This window comes from Saimiri boliviensis, chromosome 3, assembly GCF_048565385.1.
Source record: "Saimiri boliviensis isolate mSaiBol1 chromosome 3, mSaiBol1.pri, whole genome shotgun sequence".
Classification (NCBI taxonomy): Eukaryota; Metazoa; Chordata; class Mammalia; order Primates; family Cebidae; genus Saimiri; species Saimiri boliviensis.
Window position 1 is genome coordinate 172914768 of NC_133451.1, and position 19188 is coordinate 172933955.

At 34.6% G+C, this 19188-nt stretch overlaps 1 protein-coding gene across 2 annotated transcripts in view; it reads left to right on the forward strand.

Moving 5' to 3' along the window:
• FBXO8 (F-box protein 8) overlaps positions 1-5144 on the forward strand; it is a 50468-nt gene extending 45324 nt beyond the window's left edge. For both annotated transcript variants that reach the window (XM_010349369.3, XM_039479176.2), the window contains exon 6: positions 1414-5144. In XM_010349369.3, coding sequence (XP_010347671.1) covers positions 1414-1601 — 188 coding nt within the window. In that variant the 3' untranslated portion in view covers positions 1602-5144. The remainder of the gene's footprint in view (positions 1-1413) is intronic.
• The last annotated feature ends 14044 nt before the right edge of the window (positions 5145-19188 follow it).

Here is a 19188-nt window from a genome sequence, read left to right on the forward strand (position 1 = left end):
ATATATATAGCTATCGTGCATGTATGTGTATATGTATATACATAGAATTCTATAGAATACATGCACACTTATCACTTAGAATACTTATACATGAAACATGTATGTAATATAAGCAGTCTTTTTCCTTCCAGATACTATGTACTGTGCTTTTCTTTTATTCTACTTTTCCATTAAAACTGTGTGTGTGTGTGTGTGTGTATGCACACAACAGCTGTACATACACATATATACATACATGTACATATGCATTCACACACACATAGCCTTTTTTTTCCCCCATTGCTTTGAGCAAAAACACATATACTGTTTTAAGAAAGTAGCTACATAAGTTCTTTAAGAAACTAAAGTTCTTGTTTAGGTGTTAGATATTTTTACTAGTCCAATTGAAAACTTGAGAAGTTATTTTTAAAGTTTTTGATAATCTGCATATGACATAGGTAGCACCATTTTTCACTAAAATTTGGTTTTAATACAACTGGTTTTCATTGTTTGTGTGTACCTCTATCTATATGTATACGTTTGTGTGCATATGGTAGAGCCTGAATCTCCTACATATTTTTTCAATTGGTGTAGCTTAACTTTCATAGCAAAAATTTTATTGTGCTTATCTTATTAAACAGAGATTAGAAAAATGTTCCTGTCATGTGAAATTTGTTGAACATACTTTACCAGACATAATGTTCAAGTTGGCTTTCTTAAGACTGAAGGATTCCGAAATAGCGCCATAATAGTAGAACCATCATGATGTTTGTTACTATTTTAGTATTAAACATCAGATATTACCCTAGGCATATATAAAATCTTGCTGCATGGTGTTCAGGTGTAGCAGTCTTTTTTCCAAATATTTACTTTTGAAATTAATATGTAAATTCCACAGGCCTTCAAAACATGTATCTTAAATAAGAATATTAATATTTTAAGTTATTACCTTTTATTTTCTGGTACCAGGTTAATATGCTTTCTTGTCATTACAGATGCTTCCAAATTAAATTGGGTTTTTGTAAAAGCATCCTATATAAATTTTTCTAAGAGAAGCTAAATACTGACAGTATAAATGTATTTTATGGATAGTAGAATAGAAATACCACATTTGAAAGCAAAGACGAAAGCCAATTCTAAAATTTTTTAATCTAGAATGAATTTTTGCTATAAACTTCTAAACTGTTCTAAAGTTCTTTTGAAATGAAAGAAATGCATGCTTAATTAGTATTAGATAGAATGATAACCATCCTGGTTTGCTCAGGACTGAGTTTCCCAGGATGACAGGACTTTCAATGCTAGACTGGGAAGAGCCTAAACAAACTGGGATGGATTGGTCACTCTATGTTTATGAGCTAATTGCTTTATATAATGCCCTTGGAATCATATTTTGTAAACCAACTAATAATTTGAAGTGTTTCTTTTTCCTTCCAGATGCTGTCTATGTACTGTGCTACTCTTTGATTCTACTTTCCATTGACCTCACTAGCCCTCATGTGAAGAATAAAATGTCAAAAAGAGAATTTATTCGAAATACCCGTCGCGCTGCTCAAAATATTAGTGAAGATTTTGTAGGGCACCTTTATGACAATATCTACCTTATTGGCCATGTGGCTGCATAAAAGCACAATTACTAGGACTTCAAGTTTTTACTTCAGACTAAAGCTACCCAAGGACTTAGCAGATATGGGGGTTACATCAGTGCTGGTCATTGTAGCCTGTGTATACAATCAAGCTTCAGTGTACAACCTTTTTTTCTTTTGTCATTTTCTATTTTGGTAATTTCTTTGGGGAACTAAATAATTTTGCAGAATTTTTCCTAATTTTGGTTATCATGTTTTGCACAAAGCAGAGCCACTGTCTAACACAGCTGTTAAAGAATGATAAACTGACATTTTACTCTAAAAGATGGTGTATTTGTGCATTAGATTTGCCTGACAAACTTTATCCATTTCTATTCTCTATACGAATACCATGTAATATGTACATATTTAACTAAAGAGATTTATAGTCATAATTATTTTATTTTAAAGGTTTTAACTAAAGTTTTTCCTTTTCTCTCAAACTGAGTTCTGAAATTTATTTGATTCGGATCTGAAGTTATTGTCTTCATAAAAGTTGGATCTGACTAAAGATAGAAACCAATACCAGCTTCCTTTTCCTTTAAACTTTGAAGAGTGTTGATTTATTACTATATTACTATGCAAAACTGGCACTTATTTTTATAATATAAATTTATAATTTGATTTTTTATTTTAAAAACTGGGTTAATCAAGTCTCAGTAAGTTCTTTAAACCATTTAGGATTTTTTAAAAGATCAAAATTTATGATTTACATTATAGGAATAAAATAAACTATTATTAGAACTCTTGTAAATGTTTGCTTGCTTATATGTGATGTGATTATGCAAACTTTACTGTTTTTCTAAGCTCGATAATCTCTGTGCAGAGTCCATTGAGAATGAGATACTGTGAAGAACAGTGAATACTCTTTACTCATTGATTCAGTGAATATCCAGGGTTTTACATGTATTTACACTGTGCTTAGTACTAGACATGGGCCCTGCTCTCACAGATGTTACATAACTGGATACTGAGAAGAAAAATTCTGCTTAATGGAGAGCAACTATATGAAGTATATCTTAATTAACAATTATTTAATAGTTAAAATATGCAGCATTAGAATGATAGAGAACAGTGTATTTATATGGTGAGTTAAAGTGACCTCTAAGTAAAAAGCATAACCTTAGGAGGAAGCTGAGGGACATAGTGAATCCTGGCTTCCTTCCAGATCAGACCCTTCGTCAAAACTCATTGTGAGTATTACAGCAGGAATGTTGTACTACAGATTTTTCAAGGACAAGACATAAGATCATGAAATTTCAGATGTCTAAGGGACTTTTAGACTGACAGTAAATAATTTCTAAGGCTCTGAAGCAGATAGCCAAATCATTTTTAAACATGCATAATTTTGAATTCCCTGACAATTCTAATTACATTTCAAAAGACAAAGGGTGGTGATAACTATTATTTACTATTGTTCCTGTTTTCCAATGAGTGGCACTTTGCCCTCTCCCTCTGTCTACCTCCTTCTATCTTTCTTCTTTGTTTTTCTTCATACGTGTCTCACTCTTACCATCCAGTTTTCTCTGCTTCTGTTTTGCCTATCTCTTTTCCTTGTTTTTGTATCTTCCATTTCCTAATTTCTTATTTTTCCTATTTTATTTTTTCACCCTGACCTGATTTGAATATGGATTGGCAATAATTGCTTTTCCAATATTTTCTTAGGAAAATTTCAAGCACAGGGAAAAGTGGGGCCAGGTACAATGGCTCATTCCTTTAATCCCAGCACTTTGGGAGGCCAAGGTGGGAGGATTGCTTGAGCCCAGGAGTTTGAGACCAGCATGGGCAACATAGCAAGACCACATTTCTACTAAAAAATAAAAATTTAGCCAGGCGTGGCAGTACACACCTGTCTGTAGTCTTGGCTACTCCAGAGGCTGAGGTAGGAGGATGACTTGAGCCCAGGAGTTCAAGTTTACAGTGAGCTGTGATTGCCACTACACTCCAGCCTAGGCAACAGAGCAAGACTCTGTCTCAAAATTTAGAAATAAAATAAACTTTAAAATAGAAAAGTGGAAATATTTTACAGAGAATGCCTATGTTCTCACCACCTGTATTCTACAATTAAAATTTTACTGTATTCACTAAATCACGTTTATCCATTCCTCTATCCATCAATCAACCTATTATTTTGATACAGCTCAAAATAAGTATTAAACATAAGTACACTTTCTTCCTAAAGACTTAAACTCTTGTGTATCATTAGCTAGAGATAAACTCTTTTAGCATTTTTCTTTTTTTTTTGAGACAGAGTCTCACTCTGTCACCCAGACTGAAGTGCAGTGGCACGATCTTGGCTCACTGCAACCTCTACCTCCCTGGTTCGAGTAATTCTCCTGCCTCAGCTTACTGAGTAACTGGGACTACAGGCACGTACCAGCACATCCAGATAATTTTTTGTATTTTTAGTAGAGACAGGGTTTCATTGTGTTAGCTAGGATGGTCTTGATCTCCTGACCTCATGATCCACCCACCTCGGCCTCCCAAAATGCTGGGATTACAGGCATGAGCCACCGCGCCCAGCCAGCTTTTTTTCTTTGAAGTAAAATTTATATGTGCTAATTAATGAGTCTCCACAAATGCATGTATACTTGAGCAAACCAAACCCATTTCAAAATGTACAACTTTATAGCCTGTTTACAGATAATATTGTACTATATAACATAAAATATAGAAAACTTACAACCATATAGGCCTCTTAACCCTGACCCCCATCCATTATCTTATTAAAGATATTACACATAGTGCATGTTACAAACTCCAAAAAAATAGAATGTTATAATTTGCTTTGAACAGCCATATTCATTTAAATAAGAAAAAAAAAGTTATTTTATATTTACCCAAACTATCATTTCTGCTGTTCTTATTTATTCCTGAAAATCCAAGTTACCTTGTAATACCTTTCTTTTAAACTGAAAAACTTCAACATCGATAGTTGAGATCTGCTGGAAATTAAGTATGACGGATGTCAAAATCTGAAAATGCCTTTATTTTGTTTTCCTTCCTGAGGAATATTTTTGCTGAATATATAATTCTAGATTAACTTCCCCCTCCCCACTTTTGGCATTTTAGGGTTATTGTTCCAGTTTCCTGACCTCCATTTTTTCTAATGAGAAGTCATTAGTGTTCAAATGGTTTTTCCCCGTGAACAAATGTAATTTTCCTCTGAGTGCTTTATTTCATCAATTTTTTTTTCGATCTCCTTTTCTTCTCCTGGGACTGCATTTATGAATATGCTAGACCTTTTGATATTGTCTCCCAGGTTTTTGAAGCTGTTGATTTTTCATCTCTTTTTTTTTCTTCAATTGGATTTGTTTCACTTGATCTGTACAGTCCAACCCACTGACTCTTCTGTACTCATTCTCTTTTAAGCCCGTTCAATGAACTTTTATTCTAATTATTGTATGTTTTAGTTCTAGAAATTCTATTTAGTTTTTATATTTCTGTTCTGATATTTTTTATCTTTTCATTTATTACAAGTGTATTTTTCCTTACACCCTTTAGCATAGTTATAATAGCTACTTTAAGATACTTGCCAGCTCATTTCAGTATTCTATTTTCATATTCTATACTTGTCTATTTTAATATTCAGTTTTTTAATATTCAATATTTCAGTATTCAATTTTCAAAAATATTTTTATATATTGGATGAATATATTCAATATTCATTTCAATATTCTGAATCATTTCATTGTCAGTCTTCTCTGATTTTCTTTTGAGAACAGGTTACATCATTTTCCTGTTTCTTCATATGTTGAGTAGTTTAGATTATGTCCCGACATGGTAAGTAAAATATTGCAGAAACCCTGGATTTTTATTTGTTTCTCCAAAGGCTTTTTTTTTTTTTTTTTTTTTTAAAGCAGGAAGTTAGCGTGGCCAAACTCCCAGCTGCAAACTCTGGTTCCCCTAGAGTTAGTAGCAGCTCAAATTTTAATTCAGATTTTTAACCTGGGTACTGTACTTGAAATCTGTTCTGTACATGCATGCTTGAGAAACCAGCCAGAAATTTTGGCAGAGTCATACACAGAATTTAGGACTCTCTCTGTTGGTTCTTTTCTTATCAGGATTTCCTTCTGCATTTCCCAGCAGCTACCTTAATCCTATGTTCAAGTCGATACAATATAGGCACCACGTGATGCAGGGTGAGGAGTTACCTCAGGCTAAGAGATATAAAAATGGGACACTCACCCAATGCCATTTCTTCTAGGTAGTTACTTCTCTGTAGGATCAGCCAGCTTTTGGTTGTTTTCTACTACTATCAATTCACTGATTTTTCAATATTTTGTCCAGAGTTGTAATTTTATATGTTGGCAGGTTGGTCTGAAAGAACTTCTTGATCATCACAAGATCATCTCTACAGTCCAACCCACTGAAGTGGAACCCTCTCCAATTAGGTAGTATTCTTTTTACTACTTCGTGTGATTACTAAGTAGAGATTTGTTACTGATTATTTTTTAAATCTAGGTGAGTATAGAAATTTTTAACGTGTTCCGTCTGTGAAAAACCTTAATAAACATTTAGTAAATGTTTAGCAAATTAGCAATCCAGCATTTCCCAGTGGGTGTCCTACTGCCTTTGGGGGAAAGATATTCTTTCATGAGAGACGGCTCCATGCAGTATATGACATAAGCAGGCTTAGATTTTGCCTACTAAATGCCAATAGCATACCCTAGTCATTTTGACATGCAAATAATGTTCCCACACATTTCTAAGTGCCTGCTGGGGAGACAAATCACCTGAAGATGAGAATGATTGCATTTTCTTTTCGATGTATCAGAGTTATTATTCTTAAACATAAATCTCCTGATGACATTTATCTATTTAAAGTCTTTCTGTCTCCCTTTGTCCTGCAAAATAAGTGTAGCCTCCTTGGCATGGAATATAAAACCGTTCACAATCTTGCCTCACCTTCTCTTTAGTGCTTCATCTCCAACCATGTTCCTCAGCTCTGGTCTGGTCTTTTTTTTGCCTTTTATAGGCTTGCTTTCTTTCTCTGGTATCTTTTTTTCCCATCTGTATCTAAAGTTCTACTGCTAATCATTCAAGATCCATGTCAAATGTAATTTCTTTATCAACAGTTTTAAGGATTGTCTATCATACATACCAGTCATGTTAATTGCTTCTTTCTCTGCAAACCATAGCACTTTCTGCATAACTTTATTATAATATTTACTATAATTTTCTACATATCCAGCTCCTTCATCAGATGTGATCTTCTTAAGGTCAAAGATTGCTCCCAGCCTGTTATGTACTTACTGTGAGACCTGACCTAGGGAAGTGGCAGACGGCTTAGAAAGAAAGAATGGATTTTTTAAACCCTGGAAATTGATAGAATTTGGTAATTTTTGAGAAAGGTTTTTAATACAAGGGTCTGGTTTTCCTATTATCAAAGGTAACTACCAGGAGAGGCATCCAGTGGAGTAAAATGGAAACAGTAATGATCCCAAGCCTTTTGTAACTTGAAAGTGTTAAAAGAACATTAATTGACTACAGCTAGAGAATGGAATTTTTTTTAAATGAGAGCTGCATATGTAAATCGTGGCTGGCTTTTATTAGTATTTAACATATGTTATACAAATGAGACATAGGAAAAGATAAATTCTCCAGGCAGTATTGAGTAAGAAACAATTAGGAAACACAGCAATTTAGCTTTGGATGGAGAAAAGTCAGAAAAAATTCATCAGAACTGTACAAGGACCAGAGATGAATGGTATTCCAGGAGCTAAGAGTTTCAGGAAGGATGCTGAGTTTTACATTGCTGGGGACCAAGGAAGTGGTTTTTTTCCACCTATATTTGCTTTCTTGAGTTCACCTTTTTCACCTGGGTCTGAGTTCTGTGAGCCTAGAAAATCACAATATTGCCAATACCCTTTATATTGTCACCAGGCAAATACTCCTTTACCCAGTGATAATTTGAGCTCTGCTGAAACTCAAAAAAGTGCTGTGGTCCATTGCAACTCAGGCCTGTCTATACATTTCTTCCCTAGTAAGCTCTGTTGTTTCAAACCCATAACATACCATAGCAACTGGGTACTGCTAGTGAATCTGTCCTATACACAGTCAGCTGTTATGTTTTCTAAGATGCAGGTTGTAATTTGAAGGAAAAAGAGAAAGAGGAAGGAAAGAAGGAAGAAAAATTAAGAGGAGAGAGGAAAGAACAAAAATGCTTAACAGCTTGCATACATTCTTTTAAAATTAACACTCTCTAATCTTAATGAATTTGTATTTTCATAAAAATCTGTATTGTCATACTTCCATTCATTTGCACTGTGTTTCTCTTCTGTAAAGCTGTTAACCTTTCCTCATATTTACCTGTGGAATGTTACTGGTCTTTCCAAGTCCTGCTAGATTCTTTCCCCTCCAGGACAGCTTTCTTAATTCTTGCAGGTGGAAATTTTGTTCTTGTATCTCACTCAGTACCTAACACAGATGTTAGCTCAGAGCAGTTTCTTGATCAATCCAGCTGAATTGTTTTAGCTCTGGTTTAGTTTATAAATAAGCACATAGAAAGGTGGCTCTACTATTTCCACTTTTAAAAAATAATCCAGACCTTTCAAAATTTACAAATCAGAGTATATTTTAAAATATTAAGATTCAACTATGTATTGTTTAGACATAAACTCACCTCTCCAGAAGTAATTTGAACTGTCTGAACAAATTATTGCTACTTTAAGATTGCCTGTTTTTTTTTTTTTCATACAGACTCTGTGTTGGTGACCTTTTTTTAAAAAAAAAAAGAACATCAAGAGTTTGTCATTGATCTTGTTACTTCTTTTAATTGGTCTAAGTTTTTGACAGTATTATGAATATCGGACTCAATGAGAGTAAGCTTATTCATAAGTTTTAATATTTAAAATAACTTATTTGAATTAAAACCTGTTTTCCTGTGTCAAAAGTGAACTTTTTCCTAAATATTGCTGTTAATAACCCCACTGCCCACAGTTTCTTGTTAAACATTCATGAGTAAATGTGTTTTCTTCTAAGAAGTCATCTTAAGGAAATAATTCCAAATTGGGAAAAGGCAATATGTACAATTTTAATTACATTATTGTTTTGTAAAGAAAAGAGAGATGAAAACACTGGAATTCTAACAAATACCCAACAAAAATTTAAGTACATGCTGTGTACCACACACTGATTGAGAAGACAAAAATACATCCTCATGATATATTACTGTGATGTAATGATATTTATGAATAATATGGAAAAACATTAGGTTTATAAAATTGTATGTGTGTATATTGCACATATAGATACATAAATTATAGTTACTATAGAAAACAAAGCAAAACCTATGAATAGAAGGAGACTGGCATAAATATATACCAAAATATTGTAAATAGTGGATTTTTTTCTATTTCTCTTTAAAATCTTATTAAGGATCATATATTTTAGATAGAACAAAATCAATTCATCAGACTATTCAGAAAATAAACAATGTTCCTAATTTACCTAGCAGAGTTTCCCTTCAGAATCTTTCCATGTATTTTTATGCAAAATTTATTTTCAAAAGACACTGAGTTGACCTGTTAAATCATTATCTGGACAAATGTTTTGTTTTCAAGTTTAGAAAAGTACATTGTTTTATTTTATTTTTGTCTCATCGAATTAAAAACCAACAGGAGAAAGATACCAAATCCGTACTGAGGAAACTTTTATTTTTAAAAAACAAAAAAATTAAAGGCTTTCTTCCTGGCATGGTTGGACAGGAAGGTTGGATTTAATTTAAAATGATTAATGAGATTTTGTCAGACTCCTTGACTTTGCCACCACTGCAGTTTGTCAGTGCAACAACCTGGGAAGCCCGGACGCCACTCTGTCGCCCAAAACCATTCTCCAAGGAAAAAATTAACTGGAAGAACTAGTGCCAGGTCCCCGTCAATGGCGTTGTCTCTCTGGTATTGACAGTTTAAATGTCTAAATCAGAAATACGTATGTTTGGGGACCCACATACATAAGATTTTGGTTTTAGTCTCTTTCCAAGTAGTTAATCACTTTTTAAATATTTAAGTTGTTGACGTTTTCTAAAGGAAACTTTGAAGACAAAATCTGTACTAATGTCCCCTCTCCTTAATTTGTTTTAAAAATTAAACAAGGAATTCTAGGATCTCAGGTTACATTCTATTTTTTTAGCTTAAAGAATTGAAGTGAAGCTTTTTTTTAAAAAGTAAAATCATTTTTCACTTTTGAAGATATTTTTTAAAAATATAAGCATGACTAATTTTATAATCAAGTTTTTAAATTAAGGTATAAGGTTGTAATTGATTTAATATATCCTTTTTTATTTATGTATGTATTGTTTAAAAATGATGACATTAACTAAACCCAAATTGCTGAATATAGTTAATTACTAGGTGGTAAATGCAATATATATTTTTGCTTCACTATTGGTATTGTATTTGGTATTTGCAAATTATTATATTTGACATTTGTGTTTTACTGAAAGTTAAGTCAATGTTAATCGCAATTAAATGCCAAATGTTAATTGCTAATTTAAAAAAATACCAAATTACAATAACAATTGTACAAATTGTTACTTGTATTTGTAGCAATGACCAACATCAATGATTATCATTTTATTTCAAAACCTGCCCAAAATAATTCAAGCAAGAAAAAATTCTTCCAACAAAATCCATATGGAAAAGATCTTGATATAACAGACATCCAAGGGCTACTTTTATAGAAACTTACTGTGTATTTGCCAATTTTTATCTAAACAAAAAATGAACAAAGAGTGCCCTCATCTTGAACAGTTTCAGGGTAGTTGTCTCCTCTGAGCTGCATGAATATATGTTCCTCAAGGGAAAATCCCTTTTGCCAGGGCCAGAGTTCCAGTGAGTATCTGCCTGCACTCCTTCGGTAGGCAGTCTGAGAGAAGTGGGGTGGCCCAGAAAAGTTCATGGAAGCTCCCGCCTTTTTTGAAAGGGCGATAAAGGAGCTAAGTAAAGTAGTTGTGTGTGAATTCCAGCTCAGCTGCACCCATCACGTTGCCCACCAGTGAGTTTCTTCCAAAGCCAATGTCATTTTCAATCTTGAGGCCATTGAATAGTTTATTGTATCTCTATAATTCTCAACAAGTATATATTTTATTTTCTCAATATCTATGAAATTAAGGGAAGGAGAGAAATACATAGTTTTCTAAAAAAAAAAAATGATTGCAAAGTCTAATTTAGGCAATTGTGTTTACAAAGGAGTTCATAGTTATTTATTTTTTTTTCTCTTTGGAGATTTTTGTTCTTACAGCATAAATTTTAAAAATATGTATTTCTCTCCTTCCCTTAATTAATCTTGGTACTATAATATATAGTGTTTTCCTGGATGCCATCCAAAAAAGATTATGACCATTGTCAATAGTAAGCCAGAGAAATGAAAAACTTGAATGAGACCAAGCTTAGATTGGATTAGATGAAATTCAGTGCCTTGTAACAGCTCTCCTAGAGTGGCATTTATTACCATGATGGATTTGTGTTGGTTCTGGGTCTGGTTCTTAGCCTCAGAAATCTGGTTTTGTCAGCACCCCTCAAGCACATGTATTTTTCATGACCTGATTTTAAATCCAGAACTAAAGGAAATGTTACAGTGATAACCTACTAAATAGGATCAGCACCTTCTCTCTGTTTACCAGCCTACAGTAAGTTGATTGAAGGGCATGGAGTCTGATCAAGAGGAGTTACCTGAATTAAATGCTTTATCTTTTGCATCAGACTGAAATGGCCAAACGCAGTCCTCAATAGCCATCATTTTGCACATTTAAAATCTGACAGCTAAAGTCACTTTCTACTAGACGCTGCCAACAATCGGTTCCATATTGCTTTTAATTTTGTACTAAATAGCACGATATTTTGCCCATTCTTTCAACGGCTTCCCATTTCTTGACTCAGCATGTTTCTAATACTTCCACTTATTATTACATCAATTTATTAAAGCCTTAATGTAGCCAACCACATTACAGGCAAGGCCTACTGTCCCAACCTCATTCTGATGTATTTTGTGCTTTTCTCACTGTTTAAGGGAACTATTATTTCTCACATATTGAAGTTCAAACGTGCCATAACCCCTCAGTACCTATGATACAACAGTAAATTTAGAGCATTATTTTATATTACAGTGGCATTTTAATTTTTAACATTTAAATAAGCATTTAAAGATGGCTCATTTTGTGCAAGAAAGGAACTTACTAGGTGCTGTGAAAGAGACACAAATGAAGAAAACTACCTCTTGTTATTAAGGACTTCAGTGGAAGGAAGGCAACCATAATGATTCACATACAGTCCCATAATACTTCATATATATCACCGTAATTTTTCACAGGTCTGGAGGAGTTATGTCACTTTTGGAGGAGCATGTGACCATTTGTAGAGACCAAGAGAAACACTGACTCCCAAGTAACTTTTGTTTATTACTAACCTTAGTGAATAACAGAAGAAATCATATTAAAAGATTTTTTTTAATGACTAATATTTTAGAAAGAGAAGAGTAAGCAATTAATACTGACTGGCTGAGTGTGAAATAATGAATGCTATTTTAGTAGGCGTATTACCGGCTGAGTCAATAACATGATCAAAGGCATGGAATGAAAAGCATATAGGGGTCGTGAAATAGTGAATAATCTGCTAGAGTTGTAGGGTAAAGTGGGAATGATGTGGAAGGAAAGCCTGAAAAATATCGTTTGAATAGACAATAAGCTAAAATAGAGAATCAGTACTTTATTTTTGCAGGCAATTGGATATTTTTCAAGAAAAAAGTTATCATTTCTGATCTGCATTTTAGAAAAATATCTTTTTAATGCCAGTCTAAAATATGAAGTAGAAATGAAACAGAATGTAGTCTAAGGAAATTAGTGAAGAGGATACTACAATTACGCAAGTGAAATACAATGGCAATCTGAACTTTAGCACTGTCATTGGGAGTGGAAATGATAGAAGCAAGATTTGAGAGAAACTTTTAAAGTAAAACCATCTTGGTGAATTACTGGCTATTGGGCATGCAGAAGGACGTGTTAAAAATTACTCCAAATACTCTGAAGAAGGAGTTACCATTCTAGATGGGGGGAATGTGAGTGGAGGACACGTTTTCTTGGATTGGGAGGCAGTTGGTAACGGGGAGGATGTGAGCAGGCGAGAATGAGTCTATTGTGGTCAATTTGAAGTATGCACAAGACAGTTATGTGAAGGTATTCACCTGTTGGTTGTGTAGTGTTAAGACAGAACATAAAGACTAAGATAATGTTTTGGGAGAGTCCTCAGCATAGACAGAGTAGATGAAACTAGAGAAGCTGTTAGGCATTGTGACATTGTCATGAGCACTAGGTATAGTAGGGTCTAAATAAGTATTTCTTGTATGAACAAATTGATTTTGACCAGTGCTCTCAAATCAAGCATGCAAAACTCTCAAAGTACCTTAATAACATTTCCTGTATTAAAAAAGTGACCATCCTGTCTCAATTTAAACCACCTTCCACAATAAAAATTTTAAATAACCAAGGTGCACTCTGTTCCAAAAAGTTTCCTCCTGCCAGGACACGAGGTATTCTACTTCACAAATACCGTTTTTTATTTGATAGTTTGTATCTGACCCTATAATTGGAAGTACTAAAAACTGAAACTTTAAAATCAAACTAAATTAAATCTTACACTGGTGAATAAGATCATGCAAACCTGATCCTCACCCAACCCCAAATGTTTCTTCGAGTCTGCAGGAACTGGGTTTAGTTGCTTTCATACTTCACTGGGTTTAAGATTGCAAAGCATCTTCTGAGTTTTGTCTCATTGCCCTTGACTCCTTGCTTTCTAATAATACAACTACAAGCCTCAAAAGAACTAAAACAAAGCTGTTCTTCTCTTCCATCCTCACTGCTTTAGAAAGTGCTGTGTTCTTAGCAGAAATGAGAAGAGGAGCTCTCTCTTACGGAGTTTCAGCCTAGTCTTTCAGGCCTTCCTTACTCTCCTCCACTGATTCTGCCTTTGGCCATCACCTCAGTTTTTCCTCAAAGCCCTTCTCTGCATGCAAAGCAGCCAGACATCTCTGAGTCACCAGCATCACCAATTTCTCAAACAGGCCCACACTTAGCTTAGGACCACCCCAGTGCTCCTCAGCCTCTGCAGCCAGGCACCTGCCTCACAACTGGGGGACTATAGAGTTTATTGTCTAAACCAGGACACTTTTTGAGAGTGCTAAAATGCTAAACCAGATGGTACTTCAAGACAAAAGGCATAAACTTGGGATGTGTGGTTACCTTACTCATGACTATAATACAATGTGATAAATGCAATAATAAAAGTTTAAACACTTTGCAGTGGAGACATTTTGAATGTAATGCACCACAGGGTCAAACTTTGTTTCTAATCAAAAACATCACTAAATTATGTTCTAATCAGCATCCATGATAAGAAACCATGGTGTTAAGCTCGGGATATTTGCATGATGCTGTACAGCAGAAACCTGGCTCTGGGAGGAGATACTTTTTCAGCTTCTTGGAAATGTATTTTGTAGCTCAAAATTCCTGCAGAGGAGCTCATTTTGCAGTTTTGTCAATGACATAAGGAAGCAAATCTCAGAAAACTCGGAAAACATTGAAGAAATATTTCTTGACAAAAATGATAATAAAAATCCAAATTGTTGATCACATTTTTCTTACACTCACTGTGCTAAGGGCTTTGTATTCTTTCATTCAGCCTTCACAAGTATGCTCTAAGGAGGTAAACATGACCATTTTTAGAGGTCACAGGCTATCGAGTCCTGGATCTGCTGATTAATCTCTCCTCTCTTTGCATCCCTGAGAGAATAAGTGCTTTCTAAAGCAGGGGAGCAGTAAATGCCAAGGACGGGCGGCAGAAACAGCACTGATCCACGCACTGTGAAATCTAAGTGCCGTGAAAGAAGACACTGTTACATTCACTTCTCCATTCCCAGCACCTAGAACAACCACTAAACCATGATAAAGGTCAGGAAACATGTGAGGAAGAAAGGAACTCATAGAAGGAGATGAGTTTGGGGGAAAAAAAAGGCAGAAGCCATATCTGGCAGGAACTGGTAGGTAGTAGCAAAGAAACTGAATTCTATTTCAAGGCCAATAAAATGTTATAGACAGATTTTAAAAGACAAGTTATGCGATGTGATGTATGTTTCTAAAAGAATCATTCCTGACTGCTGTGTGAAGAGCGGGTAATAGGCCGGAGCAAGAGGAAAAACCAGGAGTCCAGTTAGCAGGCATCTGAGGCTGTTCAGATGGAAGGTCTGGGTGGCAGCAGTGGAGAAATGGAGAACTGAGATAGTGCCAGGACTCCCGCCTGTAATCCCAAGGGTTTGGAAGGCTGAGGTGGGAGAAGTGTTTGAGCCTAGGATTTCAAGACCAGCCTGGGCAACATAGTGAGACCCCATCTCTCAAAAAAATAAAAATACAAAAATTAGCTGGTTGTCGTGGTGCACACCTGTGGTCCCAGCTACTTGTGAGTTTGAGACGGGCAGATGGCTTGAGCCGGGAGGTTGAGGGTGCAGGGAGCTGTGATCGCACCACTGCACTCTAGCCTGGGTGACAAAGGGAGACCCTGTCTCAAAAGAAAAAAAAGGGGGGTATGGGGGATTGATAGCTCCTGGATTTTTGGCTTTTAAAACGAGACAGCTGCTAGTGCCATTCCTGAAATGAGGAACACTGGGAAGGAGAATGTTTAGCAAGAAATCCAAGGGGATTTAGCCATTAATCTGGACAAATATAAAACCTAGCTAAGGATCAGAGAACTGTTTATAATAACATATGAAGTAAAAACCGTAAATAAAATATACAATAATTATAATTATGAAGAAAATGTATATTGAAAATTTTGAGTAGAAAATATGGTTACATGAAAACTTTGATGTATTGAGGATGTATTGAGAAATTTGTGGTTTAAAAAATTTTTATTGAGTTCTGCTCTGCATGTTATACTATTGTGAACTAAAAAGAAAAATTCTCACGAAAGACAGTAAGTCTATGAGAAAAGCCTAAAATGATAGTAATCCAGAATATAATTTAATCATGAGAAACCCATTAAAGAGTTGACATTTTGTAATGGGAATTAAAAACAACAAAGACTAAAAGCTCTATTTCCAGGTCCTGAAACCCAAAGCAGAATTAATGCAGTGAGGGTTGGGGGATGGGTGATTAAGATTTATTCTTTTCTTTAGACTAACTGCAAGTAATCCCTTTACATTTAAAATTGTATTAAGAATGGATTTTTTTTGTACTAGTAATACCTTGGCTTGATTACATTATGTTCTATAAATACATTTTATACACATGACTTCTCCACGAAACAAATTGTAGATTGTAGTTATCAATCAGTAAATATGTTAACTGAACGATGTGGAGGCCCCTGAGCTAAGCAGAACAGATATAAATTGGGAGGAATTGAGCCTGATATAAATGTTTTTCCCTAACTTCAAAAAATAGCTTCCCTATAACTCTGATAAATGGAAAACAACCACATCTATCAGAAACAACCCACATTTCCAATTTATGTATAAAATTATCTTACATTTGCGTATTCACAACTGTTATCAAAACTCATGGTCAAATTTATAAACTTTGCTATGAGGCACACATTTGAATGTGTTGAGAATTATCACAGCCAAAGTGAATATGTAAGGAGAAAAATTTCAGCTATACACATTAAAATGTTAATGTTTTGCTAGTGATTACATCCTTAGAAGAACACAAAGACTTGTTGGAGAGAACATTTTCACATAGAAAAATATTTTTACCTCTAAAATCACACTTTAATTATGTATTTTTGGAGATTAGGGTCTTGCTGTGCTGCCCAGGCTGCTCTTGAACTCCTGGACTCAAGGAATCCTCCTACCTTGGCCTTTTGAGTAGCTGGGACTATTGGTGAGTGCCACAATGCCTAGATAGTATCTCACATCTGGATTTAGAGGCTACTTATCTGAAAACAAAGATCCAGATTTCATATGGTAGACAAGCACAGAAAAAAATTTAAACTCTATATTTAAACAACTCTACAAGTATTCTACAACCTGTATAAACCATTTTTCAAAGAATGAAAATTTTTTTCCTTTAATCTTTTTGGGAGATATAAAGACGCATAAAGATCAAATTTCATTGAGAAAAATACTACAATTCTTTTGCAAAGAAGAGGTCTGATTAAATATAATAATTTTATTTCTTTGCTATGAATGTGAGCTCTCAAGTGGTCTCTGAAAACAAAATATATGCATGATTGCATGTATGTACATATGACCATATGTGTTTGACTACTTGCCAGCATGCATGTTTTGTAATATGTTCGTGTTTTGGACACTAACCTCCCAAATCAGCGAATCAAAGTGTGATGCCAGAATTGATCTAGGTAAATTTGAATAAAATTGAACTGACGCTTTGTGGTCCCTCTGCAAAGCCAGACGTTCAGACCCTTAGGCAGATTGCATAATCCACACATCTGGGGGCACAGAAAAATATAGGGAGGAAAAGAGAAAAATTTCTTAAGGTAAGCTTGGATATTTTGTAGGTGGGCCTCTAGGGAACACAGCTGGCTCTCTTCTTTCCCTGAAGAGATGAGCCTCTAGCAAAGAATGCTTCGTAAAACTGAACACAGTGTATCCTGACAGTTAGTTCTTAACTGTAGAGCTCAGAAAGAAACTTTACAATATCATTACAAACAAATATGGTGGAAATTTTCATAGAAAGCCACTATTCTTTGTACCAAATTTTGCTCTACAGTAAGCAGGCAATTTTGCACACCTTGCCACCTAGTGGATAACCTGAAAACTACAGGATTTTTCGCCCTTAGCTTCCACACTCTGCGCAAAAGTTCCCCTAACTCTACCAAGGGTAGGTTATTTCATTTGTTTTAGTCATTGGTGCTTCTAGAATTGTATTAAACAGTCAACAAATAGTTATTACAGGAATGACAAACATTAAGTTGAGGTATACTTCATTTAAAAACAATTGTTATGAGGGATGTAATTGGAAAAATAACCAATATGATGTTGGCAAAATGTGTTTTCTAAGTGAAATGAAAGTTTTGAAATATTTTAAAAGTAAATTCTGGGGGACCTGTAGTCTCCTGTTAGAGATGTATCTACATAGTGCATTAGGAAGAGGAGCTGGGAGCCGTGGCTCAGGCTTCTCATCCCAACATCTTCGGAGGCCAAGGCAGGCAGATTACTTGAAGTCAGGAGTTCGAGACCAGCCCAACCAAAATGGTGAAACCTCTGTCTCTATTAAAAATACAAACACTAGCTGCCATGGTGGTGGACACCTTTAATCACAGCTATTCAGAAGGCTGAGGCAAGAGAATCTCTTGAACCCGGGAGGCGGACGCTGCGGTGAGCCAAGATCGTGCCACTGCACTCCAGCCTAGACAACTCCAGTCTGGTCAACAATGTGAGATTCTATTTCCAAATAAACAAACAAATAAAACCCAAACCAAACCAAAACAACAGAAGAGATGTCATTATTGCTCTGTGTAGACAAATCATCCAGATAATTTAATTTTGATATTGAGAGCCTTCTTCTCTTTCATCCCAGTAGTCCCAAATAAAACTAACTCTAAAAGCAAATGTCCTTTGCTCCTTTGTCCAGAGGCCATTACTAGTTTCATTCTTGCCTTAGGTTGTGATGCATGCTACTCCCTTATTCTGCTGTCCCAGGTTATAAAACCCTTTTAGTCATGTAAAAAGAATACATATGCATATGTGTGTGTGTGTGTGTGTGTGTGTGTGTGTGTGTGTGTGTGTATTCCTTTTTCAATAATATTTTATTTGTTTTGATCATATGACTCATTCATATGGTCAATGAGCCCAAGGTATTGATGACTGTTAAACATATTTTTCCCAGCATCATTATTGGTGGTAAAAAGCAGAATAATGATCATGGTTTTGAAACAGGGAATACCTCTAATGTCTTCGAGTTTTGAAAAATTTTTTTGAAAATGATATTTTAAAACACAAAATGTATGGCTATGTCTTAGTACCTTAATTCAGGATGAAAACATTTATTAGGTAATCCACCTCAAGTTTCTTTTGCAGGAGGATTATTTTCCATTTTCTTGCTAAAATCAGCAAAATATATATACATATAACATAACAATATGCCACTAGTTCATTAAAAGAACTTACTATTTTTGTTTTCATATCAAGCTCATTTTAGATTTACAATATCTTAACACATTTTTGTAATATATTGTCAAGATTAAAATCTTACTTTTTATTAGCTGAAGTTGTATATATTGATTATATAAAACCGACTTATGTTGCATAGAATTAAAACTCTCCCAAGAGAGTTTTATATTTTTAAAACTCTCCCAAGAGAGTTTCATATTTTTAAACAAATATCCATACACATCCAAATACATATTAAATCCAAAGGAAGCAATGACTTTATTTTGACAGTCAATGAAAAATGCAACCTTACATACATAGTCTATAAAACAACTGAAAATTTTAACATGCCAGATTTGAGGAAGCCAAAAAATTTTAATAATGACAAATATGTTATGAATTAAAATATTCAATCTTCAAAGGCTTTAAGAGTGAAAGTTGCACTGCAAGTCCTTTCTAAGGTAATTTTTCCCACTTTTAGAAAAAAAGA